Genomic DNA, 20,116 nt, shown 5'->3' with positions numbered 1-20,116 from the left:
TATATATATATATATATATATATATATATATATATATATATATATATATATATATATATTTATTTTTATTTTTTTTACTATATTTTAAACAAATTGCCTTGGTGAGCTAAGACTTCTTTTAAAAACATAAAAAATCTTACTTTTTAACAGTACTGTAACCTTGCTATGTCCAAAGAATATCCAAATATCTTAATATTTTTCACAAAAAGCATGAATATGAATATAGAAGTTCCAAAAATGTTCATCCTAAAAAATGCAGGTCATTATCTCTCTGATATGCATTTTTAATATTTTTTTCACCACATCAACAAGTAATTGACCATTAAATGCCTGAACTAGATCTATTTAAGTTTCTTAAGCTGTCTTAACTATTACAGTATCTTCCTTTTGTTTCACCCATTTGTTGCAGATACAACTAAGAAACTAAAAGATGTTCTCCAGGAATTTCATGGAGATGGGATTCTGGCCAAGTATAATCCTGAAGAGGTATTGCAACTCTTTATGGCCTTTTGAAGCACACTATTTTGCAATGTTCATGCTGAGCTAAGAATGCTGTACTGGTGCGAATGTTATGATGATGATCTAATTTCAGTGGTTATTAGAGCCATTAAACTATACAATGTTCCTTTTTGGTAATGGAATCATTTCAGTTTCCATAAGCTTGCCATCCATTTACTGAAGATGTTTTTACTTGTCGTTTGTGCTGCATAGAAGCCAGAAATCCTCAATCAGGTAAATTGTCATTTTATGGTTTTACAGCCTGGCTGCGCAGTTATTTGGTCAGTATGAAATATTAACCGAGTAACAGGGTGAATCACCTTTAGCAGGAAATTGACTTTGAGGGTTTCAAGCTTTTCATGGAGACCTTCCTGGAGAGTGAACTTTCTGAAGAGTTCTGCCAGCATCTCTTCCTCAGTTTCTGCAACAAAGACCCCAAACCAAGCCCCTCCATGACAGACAAGCAGAGAATCATGGGTAATTTAAATCTGCCCATTCGCACAGGCTGAACAACCTTCATTCAGACTTTTTTGTGAAAAACAAATATACTGTAATATCTAATCAAGAAACCACTACTAAACTACTTTAGTTTAGAGAAGACATTTGTAAAGTCAGTTTACACTACAACTAAATAGTTTTTTTAAAGAACATAATACTTTAAAAAGATGCATAAGTGACAGTAAAGACATTTATAATGATACAAAAAATGTAGATTTAAAATAAATGCTCTTATTTTGAGATTTCTATTCATCAGAGAACCCTGAAAAAATATATCAGTCCACAAAAAAAATGTGGAATTCCCAGGGATTTCTAGCGAGAAAACACCACAAAAAGTGATGTTAAACATAATTTACTTGTGGTTTACAAGGTCTAAAACTCATAAAGGGAAGCTGCACGCCGCCAAAGGTAACAACATCCCCGTCTAAAGCTCTCGGTTCAGTCCAGCTGAAGGATATGATCTGCTACCTCTCTCTGCTGGAGGGTGGACGACCAGAAGACAAACTAGAATGTAAGATCACTTACTATGCAGTACCTTTCCTACTAATTTACTAGTTTTATTCAAAATACCTCACAGTACACTTACGAGTCCTGTATGGTGTTGAAGAAGCTACCTTTTGGTTTCATTAATGGTTTTCATAATAGAGAAAACACGAGGCGGTGCTGCCATCTACTAGTAGCTTTTGGCACATCTGTAATGGTTTCCTGATTGTAATTCCAGGCTGCTAGTTCAGAAACCTGTTCCTATGGCCTGCTCAGATGCTAATAACCTCTTGCTAAGGTCTAATACTGCCTCTGAGATGCTATTATGCAAGAAATGACAAACTGTTTGAATGAAAAACATCAGTGATGGGCTAGTTCAGATTGAATTGTCTTTGAATCTGCCATTGGCTGAGCTGCTGGTTTTCATGGCTACACCTACTTATAATGCCTCATAGAAAAGATTGCACTCTGAATTGTGAGATTTCTTCCATAGATATCCTTTTTTTGAGAATACAGAGCCATTTTCTTATCAGGTTACCCTTTTAGATGCAGAAATGATCTTTGTATTGAATCTGCAGTGTTTTCTCTTTTTCATACTTTCATTATTAATTATTTCTGTCACAGTTATGTTTCGCCTTTACGACACAGATGGGAACGGGTTTTTAGACAGTAAGGTGAGACTTCATCTTTCCAGCAATCTTTCTGGTTTATTATTGTTGTATTAACAGCAAACGCCACCTTGGTGGTTCATTGCTGGATTGGTTGCATTTACTAATTTCGCTCTTCTCTGTTCAAATTTGTTTCAAGACTTGTCTGTAATTTTTAGTTTTATACATGCTTTTCATAAAAAGGACAGATTCAGGATGAGACATCTCAAGATAAACAAAATTATAATTAATGTATATACTGATTTGGTGTAAAAATTTGGTAAATCGTGGTAGAAATTGCTTGTAAATTTCACAGAAATTGCTAGAAACTTTACAAAGAATTAAAAAATGGCAAGTAACACGCATGAAATTTTGAAGTAGATTAATTACTCGTATGTAATTCAATATAAAGTCTAAAATATATATAAAAAATATTTTACAGTAAAATGTTCTCCAGTAATCTTTTTTATTATTATATAATATATGCACATAGCACACACAGACACATTTATATGTGTGTATTTAAATACACATTTATACGCGTTTATATGTGTATATGTTACAAGTAGAAGAAATAAATAATCCTGTTGGAAGTTGGAAGTAAACTTTTTACAAAAAGGTAGATGTAGCAGGATTCAGGATCCCACCACTAGGTCTTTGTGTAGAGTTACAGTGATGTTGTGCAGAAAATGTCTTCTCCTCTTGAACAGGAACTGGAGCACATTATCTCTCAGATGATGCATGTTGCGGAGTATTTGGAGTGGGACATCACAGAACTGAAGCCGGTAAAATGAACTTGAATTTGACCGTGGCCAGACAGTGTGTGCCAAATTTGATCATATTTTTATAATAATTAACATGTCTAACATCATTGGTTTTGGGGTGTAGATTCTGGAGGAGATGATGCAGGAGATCGACTATGACCGTGACGGGATGGTTTCTCTTGAAGAGTGGGTCCAGGGTGGCCTGACCACTATTCCTCTGCTAGTACTTCTGGGACTTGAAACTGTGATTATCAATTAAGCTTTACATATACTCCGGTTGCAAAGACAAGGCTTGAGCCTAGTCCCATACTAAAATGAAATTCTGAGCTGTTTCAACAGAAAGCAACTTGCACTGACTGATCTTAAAATATCAGTGGCTTTGTTTTGTTTTAAGAAGCACACCTGTAATGTTTTTCATAAGGCATGTTAATAAAAATACTTAAGTGTCCTAATTGAACTATGGCTTAGACTAAACCCTGTCTGTGAAACTGGGCCTCTATGTGTTTGTCCGATGTGTTTATTTTCCCATCTTGTCCATTCATCCAAACCAAAAGAACAGAAACAGTACATCATTGTTGATAAATTGAGATGTTACACTCTGTTTGCCCACTAGATGGAGTCCTTGACTAATTTTAAATGCCTTTTTGGCTGCACTAGTAGTCTAGTGCCTTGATTTATTTTGCATGTCATCCAGATTGTTAAAGATGCAGATTCAACATTTTTCAAAACATATTCCTTTCCTTTCAAGTTCTGCATTTGTCTCAGCGGGATTCCAGAGTACCCTTTATGTAATTTGCTGTAGTGTTTTTCATCACAGTTGTCATAGTTGTATTATCCCTGTCAAGTCCTCATAGCTGTCTTCCTCTCATTCTCTCGCTATTGTCTTTATCTTTTTCACTCTCTCTGTTTTGCAGAATGTAAAGGATGATGGGCAGCATGTGTGGAGACTGAAGCACTTCAGTAAACCTGCATACTGTAACCTTTGTCTGAATATGTTGGTTGGATTTGGAAAGCAAGGCCTCTGCTGCTCCTGTAAGTCCAGCACCAGAACTTCATTTATTATGCTAATCTGTTCACTTATCATTTTGTGCCTTATGCTGTAAGTGCAAATGGACAAATACAAGTCAATATCATCTAATTAATTTATTTTCTAATGTAAGCTAATGTATTATCTCATCTTTAAACATTGACATTCAAAGAATTAAAGATGGTTGAAAGGTCATAATAAGACAATTTCAAATGCTTGTATTTTTTTATATTTTTTGTACTTTGGTGAAGTATTATGTTTTTATAATGCGGTTATAAATTAATATAATAATAAATGCTGACATTAAATAACCAACTGTAGACATTATAATAGTAATACATTTAATTAAAATACATGTTAAAGTATTAAAAATTATAAAAACTGATACTAAAAACAAATGATCAAAACATTTTTACTTTACACTATGAATACATTTTCTGTGTCTGTTTTATAGTCTGTAAGTACACCGTTCACGAGAGATGTGTGGCTCGAGCCCCCCTGTCCTGCATCAAAACATACGTCAAATCTAAGAAAAACACAGAGGTGCGTCGAATTGTAGTGTTTAAAAACCAGCACGCTTGGATCACCAATGCTTCACGAGGCTTAGAGCAAGGACTTGTTTTCAGCTAATGAAATTAGAAAGAAATTCTCTCTCTAAGCATTGCTAATTACATGATTAACCTGGTTTAAACAGGGACCTGAATACACCAATGATGAGTCGTAATCAAAGCCTATGCTCATTTGTGATATGCCTGTATATTCTTTCTTCTTCTCTCTCTCTCTTTCTCTATATGTGCATTTATTTGCATTTTTACATGTTAACAAAAGCTTTTTTTAATAGCTTATGCATCATTTCTGGGTTGAGGGAAACTGTCCGAGCAAGTGCGATAAGTGTCATAAAACTATCAAGTGTTATCAGGGTCTTACAGGCCTTCACTGTGTCTGGTGCCAGATTACTGTGAGTTTATCAGTATTCTTAATTATTAAATAAATATCGATGAATTATCTGATCTGTTTTAAAGTTAGGTTCTTCTCTGTCTTGCAGCTACACAACAAGTGCGCTTCTCACGTCAAACCCGAATGTGACTGCGGATCACTGAGAGATCACATACTTCCTCCAAACACAATATGCCCTGTTGTACTGGTAATATGTCATATTTCTTTTCGTATGTTATTTTGGGACTCAGTTGTTATATAAAGCTCAGCTTTTTTTAGACCTTTACATGTGACCTTTAACTGCAGGAGAGACAGTCCACTCTGAGAAAAGACTCCAGCCAATCAGGAGGCCGGGGGAAAATACAAAGGACCAATTCAGTATCAGTGGATGGACAGGGGCTACAGGTGAATGACACACACTTATAGTCGGATATTGCTAAAAACAGGAAGTCCCAGGGGTACACTTCCTGCAGATGGAATCAAACAAAATAACATAATGCTTTAGTGAATCTAATAGTCCCTAATGCTATCAGGCAAAATACATGATTGATATGAAATACATTTGGGAGTTGACTTGGCTAGTTTTATGTTTTTCATGCATGCATCTTTTATGATCATCTCATATAAATTAGGGACAATATGGAATATGTGATCTTTTAGAATTTCTCAATACACCATTTAAATGAGCTAGTGTAGACAAAAGGTGATTTAAAATGACATTTTTAGAGATGCACTGATATAAATTTTTGGTCACACTTTATTTTAAGGTCCAATTCTCTCTATTAACAAACATTAACAACCTCAATAAACTCCTAATTTGCTGCTTATTAATAATTAGCGAGGTAGTTGTTAAGTTTAGGTTCTGGGTAGGATTAGGGATGTAGAATATGGTCATGCAGAATTTATTAGCACTTACTTTATTCAGTACTAATAAACAGCCAATATGTTAATAATAGGCATGCTAATAAGCTACTAGTTAATATTGAGAATTGGTCCCTATACTAAAGTGTTACCATTTTTTCCCACAAATTTTATTCTATATATTTATCTATGTATTATGCATTATTAATTATTTGTAATTATTTAATAAGGCTGATGCACTTCTGTAGAAAAGTTTATATTTAAATTCTGCATTTTGTCTAAATAAATTAGTTTTAAAAAATAATGAAAAACACAAAAATACATTAATTAAAAATAAACACTAACGACTAAAATAATTGTTTTAAATGCAACAAGTGAATCTAGGCATTACAACATTATGATATGCAGTATAAAAACAGCGGCCTGTTTCATAAAACAAGTTTACCAAATAAGCCAGGCTTATTTCAGTTAGTCTGATTTATTTTGAACCAAATCAACTGGCGATAAATCAGACTAACTGAAATAAACCTGGCTTATTTGGTAAACTTGTTTTATGAAACAGGCCCCAAGTGTTCTAAAATATAAGTATACAAATAAAAAATCTGTTAACATAATGTTAACGATTAATTTCCTGGTGAGTCATCAACTAAGTTTCGCTCAAAATTACAATTGTATCTGAAAATCACACTTCTAGGCAGCAGTGACCCTCTGTGATTGGGTGTTGTCTGAGCATAGTAATGACAGAACGAAAAAAGACGAATCATGTCCTGGGTCATCCATCTTGGCTGGCGGCGGCTAACCAATGTAATAATCAGGATTATTATTTATAATTAGAGGAAGTAATGGATCACTCGTCACCGGACAGGCGGCTCATTAATTCACCTGGGCCTGCTGGGATTGTTTCGATGGGTCCTGTTTTAAGCGCTTCATCTGTGTCACTGTTCACCGGAAGACGACTCACACTCTCTGGATTAGTTTGTGCGTGCGTCGTCCGCACCAAAACCCCACAATCATCATGCATCCATGCAGAAAAGTGACTCATGGTCAAAGACTGTCATTAATGACTAAAAATGGAGCTGATTACTGAGCTTTGCCAGTTGCGTCTCATGATGTGGGGTTTTGCATGGGTAGTGCATCACAGACGCTTTTTTTGGACTGAAGAGTTATTCTGAGATCTTTTTGAGCAGATCAGACTCGATTAACGTCAATGTGATTTTAAACTGTGTTTTATAATTATGAGAGGATGGAGAGAGAATTATCACATTGCTCACCGAAAATTAAGGTTCAGGTGGTGAAGAAAATGTTAAGAAAAACCTTTGTTGAAGAATAAATACATTTTCTGAGATGCATGGTATTACTAAATGTAAATTTGTGAATTTAAGGATGTTTTATGCTCTCTGTTGGTCATTAAAAATGGAATCATAAAGCACAACAGCTGATTTAAAAGCTAAATTCTCGTAAAATGTTTCTAGATTAGGATATGTAAAAAAAAAAATTTTTCATTTTAATCTGTAGATTACTCCATTAGAAGGAACTCATCCATTGTTGGTTTTCGTCAACCCTAAAAGTGGAGGCAAACAAGGGGAAAGGTGAGATCTGTGAAAGATGGTCAGATTTTAGTAAGAAACTTACACATCAATATTTTCATATAGCATTTTTACTGTCTTTGAATCAATCTGCATAATTTATCCATCACTACAGTTTGTTTGACACCAGTTTCAGTCAAATTAGCAATGCACTGAATGTGTTCGAGATTGTAGATGAAACTTCTCTGAGTTACAACTACAGTTTCACATCCATTTCTGGCAACCTAAATGAGGATCTAATCAAATCAGTTGCAATTTTCAATCCATTTTTGGCATCCTAAAGATCCTTATCAGATTTCAGTTCCTCTTGATGGACAATATTGGATGAGATGGCCATGATCACCAGTATTTCTTGAATAGCTAATGTCTTGTAATAGCTAATATTAATGACAAAATCCTTAGTTTCTATTGCGAATTCATCCAACCACATCCATCTCTTATTAAAAAAAAATCACTGTAAAATATATCCTGTTAAATTTATGTACAAAAATGGCATCTGTGGTTGCCAGAAATTCATTGTGAAAATATTATGGATGGAATATTGGTGCCTTAAAACTATCTATTTAAGTAAAAAAAAAAACTAGCATGTTCATTTACTACCAAAAATGAACTACCAAAATACTTGAACTTGAATGACCAAAATCGTTATGCTTGTATTGATAATAACCATAATAATACAGGTGGTAAAATAGAAAGCCACATAATAAATCAGAGTTCATCACACAGTAAGTGGCCTGTCCTTGAAACATTGCACAGGATCATACACACGAAAACAAAAGACACATGACACGGAAATAATGCAGTAAACATCAACTAAATATTGACAGAAAAACACCATAATGTACATTAGTGATAAAATAAGAAGAAACAAAACTATTTAAATAAAATATAATCATGCTGTGGGAATGTACTTTTATTGTTTTTCACTGTTAATTTAATGGTAAAGAGAATCCTGAAAAATAATAATAACACTGTACATTAGTGAAAACAAAAAGAAACCAGAAATAACAACAACAACAAATAAATGTTCCAAACATATAAATAATTAAATAAATAAAAAGTAAATAATAATTATAATAAATATAATTAGGAGATTTTACTTGAAAAATCATCAATTTGAAAATATTTGTCAATAAAATAATTTTTTTTACCAGTTTATAGAAGATCATCTTTAAACAGATGTTAAAAAAGTGACTTTATTGACATTTTTTCCTAACCATTGATTTGTCTAGAACATTTGATCATTGTTAAAGAAAAAACCTTTGCCGTAATTTATTTCAAATATATTTATTTCATACTAAATATACTTCAAATCCATAAACACATTTATTGACATATCACGTAAGATGTATTGATATAAAATTATATTTAAACATTGGTATTTCTTTATTGCACAATGCACATTTCTTAATATTAAGCCTAAAATGTGTTTTAATGTCACTATAGATGAGGATTGTATGATCTCTGTATAATATCAGTCTTTAGATTAAAGATTTTTAAAGTGTATCTGAAGTATACATGCAATAGTTCCTCTTTAGCACAATCATTAGTATATCTTTAGTTGGACCTCAATACAATTAAAGTGCATTAAGTACAAAATTAGTTGTTCCCATTTAGAAGAATTTAAGTATACAAAAAAGTACAATTGCAGGGTATTTTTATTAAACACATAAATATGTAAATGTACTTATATAGTTAACATGATATAACTTCTGCCCTATCTAGGATCTTCCGAAAGTTCCAGTACCTCCTGAACCCCCGTCAAGTCTACAACCTGGCCAAGAACGGCCCCATGCCTGGGTGAGTGACAGTTCTCCAGACACTCCAGAGAGGCTTTTCTCTTATTATTCTAACAGAAGCATTTAGCTCCCCGCTGTCTAGCTTTCTGGGAAACATATTGTTGTGCCACATTCTCGCTTTATGATCATATAAGTTCTGACAACCCCACGTTAACAATACATTGTATATGCAGACACCGCTTGATAATAAAGTGCACTAATTCATGCATGACAATCTCGCTCTGCATCTTAGCTGTAAATGTAGACAATATTAAAGGGTTAGATCCGCCATCACAAACACCACGGAGAACAAAGCCAGACTGTGGAAGTCTCCAGTGCTGACAGTCAGCTGGTAATAATAGATTCATGTTAGTGTTAGTGTGTTGCCGCTCTCAGGGCCTTGTGTGATCACGCATACCATCGCTGGTGTCAATCAAATGCACGCAACCATGCGGCTCTGTGATCACTGACTGAATTAGTTATTAGTATGCCAGCTACGTGGTCACTTTTGAATTAAGTGCACAGCCGTGAGGGTTGTGACAATACTCAATGAGACTTTATTTTGAAAAAGGAATTTCAAAGCGCAATAAAGAAAACAGTGGTAGGTAGACAGTGAATCGATTCCAGTCACTGTTCATACTGTTGGTTTTTTATTCAAATTTGGAAAATTTAGAATGATTCATTTTGATTCATTAATTGATTTGATTCAATTAGTGATATGATTCTAAATGCATTTTTATAAATGCATTTATGCGTCTTGGGCAAAAAAGAAGAAAGAAAAACTACTCTAAATGCAGTTAAAGAACTGAAACACTTTTCAGCATTGATAATAATAATAAAAAAGAAATGTTTGAGAGCCAAATCAGCATATTAGATTGGCTTCTGAAGGATCATGTGACACTGAATTCAAGATTCAAGATTTTTATTCGTCACATACACAATTATACAGAGTATAACCAGCAGTGAAATGTAAGTCAGGTCCGCTCCAAAGACAGTGCAATTATATAGAATACAAATATTAAGAAAAAGAAAAGTAGAAAAAATAAAAGAATAAAATAAAATAAAAATAAAAAATATAAATGTGCAGGTCAGTATGTTGTTGACTTAAATAGTAATATAAGAGGAATGTGCAAAAAAGTTGTACAGGGTATTTAAATAGCAGCAATATGAGGTAGAGAAAAATTATGAATAGCTTTATGAAGACTAGAGTAATGACTGCTGAAAATTTAGCTTTGCATCACAGGAATAAATTACATTTTTAAATATATTAAAGTAGAAAACAGTTATTTTAAATTGTAATAATATTTCACAATTTTATTGTATTTTCAGTTGTTGTATTTTTATTGTTTTATTGAAAATACAATAAAAATACAATAAAACAACAAAAATACAACAATTGAAAATACAATAAAATTGTCAAATATTATTACAATTTAAAATAAATGTTTTCTACTTTAATATCATTCATACATGCATTTAATCATACATGCATTCATACATTTAATAAATCATTCATACATACATAAATAAATAAAAATCTTACCAACCCCAAACTTTTGAACTGTAGCGTATTTTTCACCAAAATCTCAGTTAGAGTAATTGGATTCCTAGCATTTTAAATCAGTAGTTCAAAACAAACGATTCACAATTCAAACATCTTATTGGAAGCTCAATGCATAGAGTTGGCAGTTTTTACTTGAATGTTTTCTAGTGTAGGAATATTTGTAGGAATATTTTCTATAAATGCACCCCACTGAGCGATGCTCTCCAGACACCATTTAGTGACCTTGTCAGCCTTTGAACCTATTGATTATGGTGTTTGAAGTCAGGTGTAGCCTATGTATTAACGTTTCTCTGCTGGTGGAAAAGATAGCTTTTGACTTTATGCATTCACAGTCACATCTGTTGAAATAACACATGAGCTTGGCGTAGTCATGTGATGATAATGTGACATTGCTTTGTCGAGGTGACTGTCAGCCGTAGCTCTGGGATGTCTGTCAATTACAGACCCTGCTAATACAATTAGAGCAAATTGAGTGTTTGTTTCTTCATACTCAAACATCCTCAAAGTTGCTTCTTCATGTGATCTGTTTTTGCTGTCTAATATGATTTGCCAAGCCTGCATGTCCCAATAAGTAAAGTAATTGAGAGTCTTATTTTGTGCACCATTCTACTATGTAAGGTCCCTTCATGCAGTTAGAGCTTTATTATTGTGAAGGAACGGAAGAGGCTGCAATGAACATTGTCTTGGTAGATCTGATTAGCTTCTGAACAGGCTTGGCTTTCCAAAAGATGGATTTGCATTAGTTATTTAAACAAAAGATTCTTTCATAATCCAATACAGTGAAAAAGATTTCACTATTTTACTGTTTCTTTATGTGTATTGTCTAATAAATCATGGTTATCTTTCATTAAATACATGCATATACAGTATTTAATAGTTGTAGAAGTATAAAAATATGGTTAAATTGCTTTTCTAACACTTATTCTGAAAACGCTCTTTATTTCAGCTTAAATTTCTTTCGAGATGTTCCAGATTTCAGAGTCCTGGCCTGTGGTGGAGATGGTACCGTTGGATGGATTCTTGATGTTATAGGTGAGTTCAGATGAAAAGTTCAGAGTTGTACAACACAATTGTACGATGCCCACATAGTGCTTGTTTGTTTGCTTTGACCTCTTGTTGACCGAGTCATTTCTTAGAGCAATTATAAGCTCGAGTCATATAGATCAGGGCTTCCATACTGTGCCATGTTGTAAATTAAATCCAGGAAGTTTTCATTCTAGATTTAATAAAAACAACATGCTAAAGTAAACTTCATAACATAAAGACATCTTGAGGAAATACTGCGAAAAAGGCTTTTCTTGTTGTTTCAGAGGCTCTTTTGTACAGTTATATTTGTTGAAATAGTCAAATACTTATTTTTCACAGAACTAAAGCTATTACATTCGTACCTGTATTTTCAGGGCAGATAGGATGATTATCTTTCTTCAAGAAATTGCATATTACTTATATCATCTGAAGAATAGTCTCTGCAGGTGATTATTTTAGATGACTGCGTCCTCATTTAGTCCTTTATTTGTGTCAAAAATTGCCTCCATTTTTTATCAATCAAAACAAAGGCAGAGTAATAGACTGGATGCTTTCAGAGGAGTGTATTAGAAAAGAACCACTGTAGTTTTGACATTACCATTTATTTCATTATACAGTACATGTGTATATACATATGTACTGTAGTCGGTATGGTCTATATGTGTATGGCTCAAAATCAGCAAAGAGGTAATTAAATGTAACAAATAATGAAAAAATTGAAAATTAATTTTTTATTGGAAAATGAAACAATATTTTATTCAACTTTGATCATTGTTTTAATCTTTTAAACAACCTGTTAATTTCAGTGAGTAAAGAACAAATTTATACTTAAGTGCTACGTACATTACTATTGTTGTTGTTGTTCTTCTCCTCAGAAAGCGATGATGTAGTATTGTGGGTTTTCCAAAAAATGTGTGTGTTCCCTGAACCTCTATATTATGAATACTATTGTGCATGTTATTTTTTTGACAGACATTAATATTTTTATATTCACATGATCTAGGTTTTAGTTCAAATGTTCTGTGTAAATGGTTTGATTTTTGGTTATTATGAAACATGCTGGAGATGTCAAAAAAAGAGGTTTTGATGCACAAAGTAGCATTTTATTGTCTCTTAAAAATATTTTATTTAAACCCATGAAAATGCAGATCCTGTTGTAAATGATGGTGAAGAAAATCACTTTTCACTATTACCCCTTAGCAGATTTTGACTCTTATGTAAACTATGTACTGAGTGTAGTACAGTTGAATTCCCATAAATAGCCCTTTTTATTTATTATTGCTTTATTTTCTGGAGCAAAGGTAAAACAGGTTATATTTTTCCCCCCTGCCATTACAAAGCAACTTTAGTGGAATCATGGTATGTTCTGTTTTTCCTATTGTTCTCTGAAGTGCTGTTCTTTTTCTTAGATAAAGCCAACTTTGAACAGAATCCCCCTGTGTGTGTACTTCCTCTCGGCACAGGAAATGACCTTGCAAGGTGTTTGCGCTGGGGTGGAGGTAATTTAAGTCATTTCAATATTTTAATTTGATGCTGTAAATGAGATTTTGCATAAATCCTAAAGCCTAAATCCACACCGCGAGCCACACTGGGAAACTTATCACATATTATCACTGTAGTATTTTCACCGTTTTTTTAACTCGTTTTATAGCTACTTACATCTAAATGTTACAATTACATCAGTTCCTTGTCTATAAATAGCTGGAGCACAATGAATCCAAACCTGAAACACCTCAGTGGAGTAACTTGTAATGTGTCCTTTGGCTTTCAGGCTACGACGGAGAAAGTCTTTTGCAGATTCTCAAGGACATTGAGAACAGTCCTGAAGTGATGCTGGACAGGTGGAAGATTGACATCATTCCTGTAGACAAAGATGAAAGAGGAGATCCAGTCCCGTACAGCATCGTGAACAATTACTTCTCTATTGGCGTGGTGAGTCTGAAGAATAAAAGTTGCATGTAGAGACCCCTGGGGCTCCTTAACAATCCACATACTTCCACTCTTTCCCTCCCAATAAACAGAGAGAGACTCGCATATACGCATCTGGCCGGTGCGCTAGTCTGGTCTATTAACCATGATACAGTATGTGATGACTGTGAGCGGAGTTTATGAATGAAGAAGTGAATAAGGCCCCCAAGTAATAAGACTAAATGAGCTAATCAAGAGGGCTGAGTGCTTTTTGAAATGCCAAGAGCATCTATTACATTAACAAAGCCATCCCTCATCACTGCGGTGAGGAGTGAAGCTTGCCAATTGACAATGAAATATGCTGTAGACGTTAGACGGCTCTTGTCTTACCGAACGACGATCAAACACGTCGTGTGTTGATGCATCTCGGGCCGTCTGAAATCTAATGATGCTTATTACGGCGACCGCATGTCAGCCATTATCCAAAAATGTCAAGGGAAATACGGTAATTGACATTTACAGGTTTGACGGCTCTATTTTATTTTAGATTTGTACACATCTCAAAAAAAAAGAAATTGTAATGAGGGAGACATGCTTGGAAAAATGTTAGTCAATGTCATCTTGTTAATAAGGGAATTGATGGCTTTAAGTACTGATTTATGAAACATTCCCATGTTCACCTTTACATAAAACAAGTCTTTGATAGATAGACAGAGAGATAGTCAAATGTTAATAACTGAAACAAAATAAGAGGGATCATGAAAATTGCATGTTAGTTTTTATTTAGTACTGTCCTGAATAAGCTATTTCACATAATAGATATTTACATATACCCCACAAGACAAAATAATAACTGAATTTATAAAAATGACCCCATTCAAAAGTTTACATACCCTTGAATCTTAATACTATGCGTCATTTCCTGGATGATCCACGGCTGTTTTTATATTTTGTGATAGTTGTTCATGAGTCCCTTGTTGGTCCTGAACAGTTCAACTGCCAGTTGTTCTTCAGAAAAATCCTCCAGCTCCTGCACATTCTTTGGTTTTCCAGCATCTTCTGCATATTAGAACCCTTTCCAACAGTGACTGTTGGAAAGGGTTCTAATTCCATTATAGCCTTTTGTTTTATTTACATTTTGCACATTCTGCGATGTAATATTATGTAAACTTATGAGCACGACTGTATGTATATAAAATCTTTTTAATAATAATAAAAAAAAATGTTTTTAATTTTCAATTACATATAGATATATACATACTTTTATGCATACTATAAAACTATAAACATGTTGTAAACTGATTTATAAATAGATCGATCTCTGTCTCATTAATTATTCAGCAGTAATATATTCAGTACTGTGTTAATGAAATAAAATTTTCAATGTGTTGACAAATTTAGTTGTTTGTTTGGATTATAGAGAAGTGTAAATCTCAGTGGGATCAAGTGATATTTTTCCTATCACATTTGACAAGAAAACACAAATTCCTTTTGAAAACAACTGAAAACCAATAGAGATTACAGAGCAAGTCGTGCTCATAATTACTTTGCAGATTATGCAAATGGAAAACAATGTCTTCCATAATTATGTATATGAACTCTAGGAACAAAACAGCCAACAAATGCAGCTGCTGCCAGACAAGATGGTGCAAGAACATTTTAACAGATAGGGGTAATTTAAGACATTTACATCAATATCTGTGCCACAGCTTCTAAACAACTTGAACTTTTAGGTCTAAATTAACATGAGCTCAGAATATGCATCATTGCACATATTTGTAACTTAAAATATCACCATTGTATGCAACCTTTAATGAATTTCAATTAATTTAAGACTTTCTGCTCCAATTTAAGACCTTTTAAATGCTTTTTAAGAAACCCTGTCAAAAAGAAAACTTTAGCACTGCAAAAAGAAAAAGAAAAAAATTATTTCTCATAGCAAGCCTGATAAATAACCTGGAAGAAATACAGCAAAATACAAAATACTTTTTCAAAAAATGAGTCAAATCCAAGGACCAACAGGATTGGTAAAACAAATGTAACGCATCAACAAAAACTCTCAAATCAAAGCTGTTCTTCATATTACCGCTTGTCTCACTGACTGATCACCCTGTCAAGTGATATTTTGGGTAATTAGGTACCATTTAAATACCAAAGTTGAAATATCCCTCTCCGTTAGACAGGGGGTGTTATCATTTCGGTCAGAGCCAGAAGCTAGAGACAGTCCCTAATCACACAGGATCGCCTAAGATAATGTAGTCTGTTTCCTAATGACCCTGCGCTCATGTCAAAGTCATTACTCTCCCGCTGAAGGCACATCATCTGCCTGGACAAGCCGTAATTGGACTAAATGGTGAACTATGAGAGAACATTACACATGTCCCTTTATTAATTTGGGCACGAGAGTTTTGCAGTGGTAATTATCGGGGAGGGGTGGACAACGGCAGATGAAAGATAGCAAGTGACTGACTGCTGCAACTTTGACTTTAGAGTCAATGAAAGGAAATCTGCTCTCTCTCTCTTTCTCTCATGGACGCCGGATACGATGACGTCTCTGAAAGCGCCTTGGTTTCAGCGCCAGGCATCAAACCAGAGCCAGGCCGAGGGGAGACTGCGCCTTTGCTCTCATGTTTTTATTTATTGTGCAGTTTGTAAGAAAAGAGCAATACAATCTTTTAGATACACCTGTCATTTTACCTTTCTTCTTGTTCTGGGTTGAAGAAAACCAAGACTGGTGGGACCACGGGCCTCCCTTTGCTCTGCAACTAACGGCGGGTTTAAAAGATGTCAACAGTAAAGGAATTGATTTTTTTGGCTTACACTAGACTTTTTAAGCGGTGAGCTAGCAGGGGGTCTTCTGTGTGGAGGTGGTTTCATTGGACAAATGGTCCTAACAGTGTGTTTGGGGCTTGGGGGAAAAGAGAGGGAGGCCCTCTTAGAGGAAGAAGAAAGTTTCAGCAAGTTTTTTAATCTCTGTTTGAGCACACCCAAGTTCTCTCATACTTTATTTCTCCCGAATATACCTAGTCAGGTGGAAATGACCTGTTTGTGGAAAATTTTTTGCGAACCTTTGAACTCTATACAGTGCTATTTTAGGACACTTTTTTTTGTTAATATTTAGAATAAAGATTTAATTTTTCTATATTTCTTTTCATTTTACCTCTAAAGTTTTAGTAATTTTGTTGAATTTTTATTATATTTTTGAAATGTCTGCATAGTTTTAAGTTTTAGTTGATTTATTTATTTTGCGTACTTCAAATTAAACTAAATGAAAAGGAGACATGACAACTTTATTTATTTTGTTTATTACTTTTTTAAAAGCTTTTTATTTTTTATTTTACATTTAGTTTTAGTTATCAGTAGTAACCGTTTCTATAATCCTAAATTAATATTGCTATAATTTGCTTTGATGATTCAACCGAATTGGCATGTATTAAAAATCATGTTTTTCTTCCTGAAAAAGGTCACAAGGCATTTGAACTGTTTTAAATCAAACAATATAATAATTATAGTCCAAGACCCTGACTGATGTAAACAAATCAAAACAATTTAAACTATCTAATAAAGAAAAGATTGACTGTTACACATCTTTAGCAGGAAAAATAATTACTTCAAAATTAGGAAGCCAAACTTTTAATAGAGAGCATATATATACACACACACACACACACATTGTGTGCTCTGTCTATTTTTTTTTTTTTTTTTTTTTTTGAGAATGCAGTGAGACATTTTTAAGCCTTTTTAGCAAAAATACAAAGTATAAAACCTGTATTGGTAGAATACTGCTAAAGTGGAATGCTTACGTTTCTGTTCATTTCATTTCAATATTCATTCCATTTTCCTGTGTTTCTTAGATGTTTTTTCTTTTTTTAAATGGTTTTGTGTAACAGACTAATTGTCAGAAAATGTGCCTTTTGCCTGTTTTCATCATAGGTCCAGTAGTTTTGTGCCATGTTGCACAAAACTGCAAGTATGCAGCATCTTTATAATATGTCAGCAGTTTCGTGGCCAGATATTTACTTTTTTTTGCTGATAATGGGGGGCAAGCTGTGAAATTCTGCTGAATGAAGAATGTATATCTTCTATATTGTGTATAAAAGCGTCATGTTAGTCATGCTTCTCCTCTTCATCCTGACAAATGATCAGGCCTTCAGAAGCTACATTCCTCAATCAGGACATATAGTCACTTTACATTTCAGCCACCATTTCTATACATCACCAGAGCAACAAAACATTTACACTACACAAAACACATGCAAACAGAGCGCACACAAGTGCATCTGAACCTCTAACCGCAGATGTCAGAGTACCTGTGACGGGCGCCAGCAGAGCCGCAGTATCGTGTATGTGTGTGCGATTAATTAGCCTGAACCACGTGTTCAGTCCTCATGTCAATACTCATCATCATTGGCTAGAACCCCAGCAAAGAATCGCAAACACCTTATCTGTTAACACACATACATTTCCAGTCATGTGGAAGGGCGATCAGGCCCGTAATTGGAGCTCGGTGTGGGGGAAGGAATTTAGTTTTTGTCGTCAGAGTTTTGTCTGGTTTTAAAATAAACACGTCTCTGTCTGCGACGTCTCTGACGCGGGGCTTTTGTTTATAGCTAATGGTCCGTGATAAAACCATCATGAAACTATTCAATACAATCCTCAATCTGTTGTCTTTTCATCTTCACACAGCTGTTTTGACAAATTCAAGATTTTAAGACCCAGATGCACAGAGGATGATGAGAGAATCTGATGCACGAGTGTAATATGTCAAAGGCTCCTAACGAACCATTGTCAGAAGCTCGCAAAACAGCGATGATGGTGTATCGGTGTGCATAAAAACCTGATCTGATTTGCCTTTTCTCCTTTTTGCAGGATGCATCTATCGCTCATCGATTCCACATTATGAGAGAGAAACATCCAGAAAGGTTTAACAGCAGGTACCGCTCGCTCTCTATCTCTGTGTTAACACCAAACACTTCACCAACACTGCATCTTAACTCCCACTGTATTGGCTGTCATCTCAATCTGTAAGATCACCAGCGTGCCTGCTAGGTTTACAGTGAGTTAATGCCTCGATAACTCTCCTTTCCCCTCAGGTGTGTTTTTGAGACTTTGCTTAATTTTTTTTAATCTGATTGCATAATCCAGATTACATGTAATCAGTTACTACCCAGCAAGTACATATACAGAGAGAAAGAGATACAACCAATATTTTAAATTATTCATATATAAACATATACACAAGCATATCTAAAATAATGTAGCCTATATAAAAAAGACAAAGTATTGTTTTTTGCAGCATGCACTGCATATAGGCTTAGTCATAATTTATTGATTCCCCCTAATTCTATTTTTATTGTATAAAAATACACACTCATATACATATAATTTTTTTTTGTCAAGAATAAATCTCCATTCCTACCAGAAAATGTAATATAGCCACTGTAATAAAAAAAATATTAAAACTGTTTTTAAAACTATTTTAAAAGCCCATATTGATCACTCATAATATGAATATTATACATATTTTTTACAATCATAGTTGTTTTTTTAAAGGCTTAATATTCAGGTACAGCTATATAAATAAGGTATTTATAGGTTGGCTTCCCTGAAATCACTGTGGCTCTATGGTACTTTTAAAACATTGGCCTGACACAACAGCACCTGGCTCAATCAATGGCGTGAGTTTGGGGCGGGACTTTCTGTTTGTCTGACCAATAGATGACCAGAAAACCTGTTTGGAAATATTTGCATTTAGTCATGCCAGTGTCACAGAAATGATACACTTCACCTTTACTTTATTGTATATAGCTATTGGAGTAACATTGTGAGCCAAGTTTACTCATGTATGTATTTACAAAAATAATTTACTTCATAAAAACCTGTTCTTTTAGGACCTTTATGAACAGTTGAGCAACAGATGTAGGTGCTCCTTTGTGCTGGAGTGCTTTATTCTTTGCTAAAAGGATCTGAGTGATGTGGAACATCTGTGATTAGCCCACAATGCGTGCACCTTCTAATGATGAGCAAATTTGATATCTATGCTCCCATTAATATTTAATGTCCCAATAAGTCAGTACGAACGCAGCCGAGTAATTGGTTGGGTAATTGAATTTGCTTGGGTAGTTTGACATCATTTTTCCATCACCGTGATGACATAAGACCTTCAGGAGAGTCTTTTAATAATCAAATGATAATTATACTTTTTACGTGCGGTCCTATATTTCAAACCTGGTGAGCAGATAACATTTTAATTTCAGGAATTAAGGATTGGTGAGGAGTCAGAAGACACAAATGCCTTTGTTTATAGGACTGTGTTGATGTTGATTCAGATCCGTGTTAGACGTATAAAGAATCAAAACGGATTCTGATCACACAAAAGCATGTGTACAGGAACTGTTTAATGCCACTGTGTCTTTTGAATAATGATTAAGATATTTTAAGAAAATTATACCATCTGTTATTTGAGTTTGCTAAATAATTCACATGAGAGAATGGGTTTAGATCTTTCTATTACATAGTATCTTTTCTCCCTCAATAATG

The 20,116-nt window shown here is 34.1% G+C and overlaps 1 protein-coding gene across 2 annotated transcripts in view; it reads left to right on the top strand.

The window, feature by feature from the left end:
* dgkb (diacylglycerol kinase, beta) overlaps positions 1 to 20,116 on the top strand; it is a 49,951-nt gene that overhangs the window by 8,045 nt on the left and 21,790 nt on the right. Inside the window, exons 4-21 of one of the 2 annotated variants that reach the window (XM_079387716.1) lie at positions 410 to 486; positions 712 to 732; positions 825 to 975; positions 1,367 to 1,507; positions 2,104 to 2,153; positions 2,837 to 2,911; positions 3,015 to 3,134; positions 3,805 to 3,922; positions 4,372 to 4,460; positions 4,759 to 4,875; positions 4,963 to 5,061; positions 5,160 to 5,258; positions 7,230 to 7,303; positions 9,026 to 9,100; positions 11,589 to 11,674; positions 13,078 to 13,167; positions 13,440 to 13,600; positions 18,446 to 18,510. In XM_079387716.1, coding sequence (XP_079243842.1) covers positions 410 to 486; positions 712 to 732; positions 825 to 975; positions 1,367 to 1,507; positions 2,104 to 2,153; positions 2,837 to 2,911; positions 3,015 to 3,134; positions 3,805 to 3,922; positions 4,372 to 4,460; positions 4,759 to 4,875; positions 4,963 to 5,061; positions 5,160 to 5,258; positions 7,230 to 7,303; positions 9,026 to 9,100; positions 11,589 to 11,674; positions 13,078 to 13,167; positions 13,440 to 13,600; positions 18,446 to 18,510 — 1,708 coding nt within the window. The remainder of the gene's footprint in view (positions 1 to 409; positions 487 to 711; positions 733 to 824; positions 976 to 1,366; positions 1,508 to 2,103; positions 2,154 to 2,836; positions 2,912 to 3,014; positions 3,135 to 3,804; positions 3,923 to 4,371; positions 4,461 to 4,758; positions 4,876 to 4,962; positions 5,062 to 5,159; positions 5,259 to 7,229; positions 7,304 to 9,025; positions 9,101 to 11,588; positions 11,675 to 13,077; positions 13,168 to 13,439; positions 13,601 to 18,445; positions 18,511 to 20,116) is intronic. The other variant, XM_079387717.1, reaches the window with a different exon arrangement.

Source organism: Barbus barbus, assembly GCF_936440315.1.
Source record: "Barbus barbus genome assembly, chromosome: 31".
NCBI lineage: Eukaryota > Metazoa > Chordata > Actinopteri > Cypriniformes > Cyprinidae > Barbus > Barbus barbus.
The sequence above is the reverse complement of the archived record's forward strand: the minus strand, read 5'-3'. Positions and strand labels throughout refer to the sequence as shown.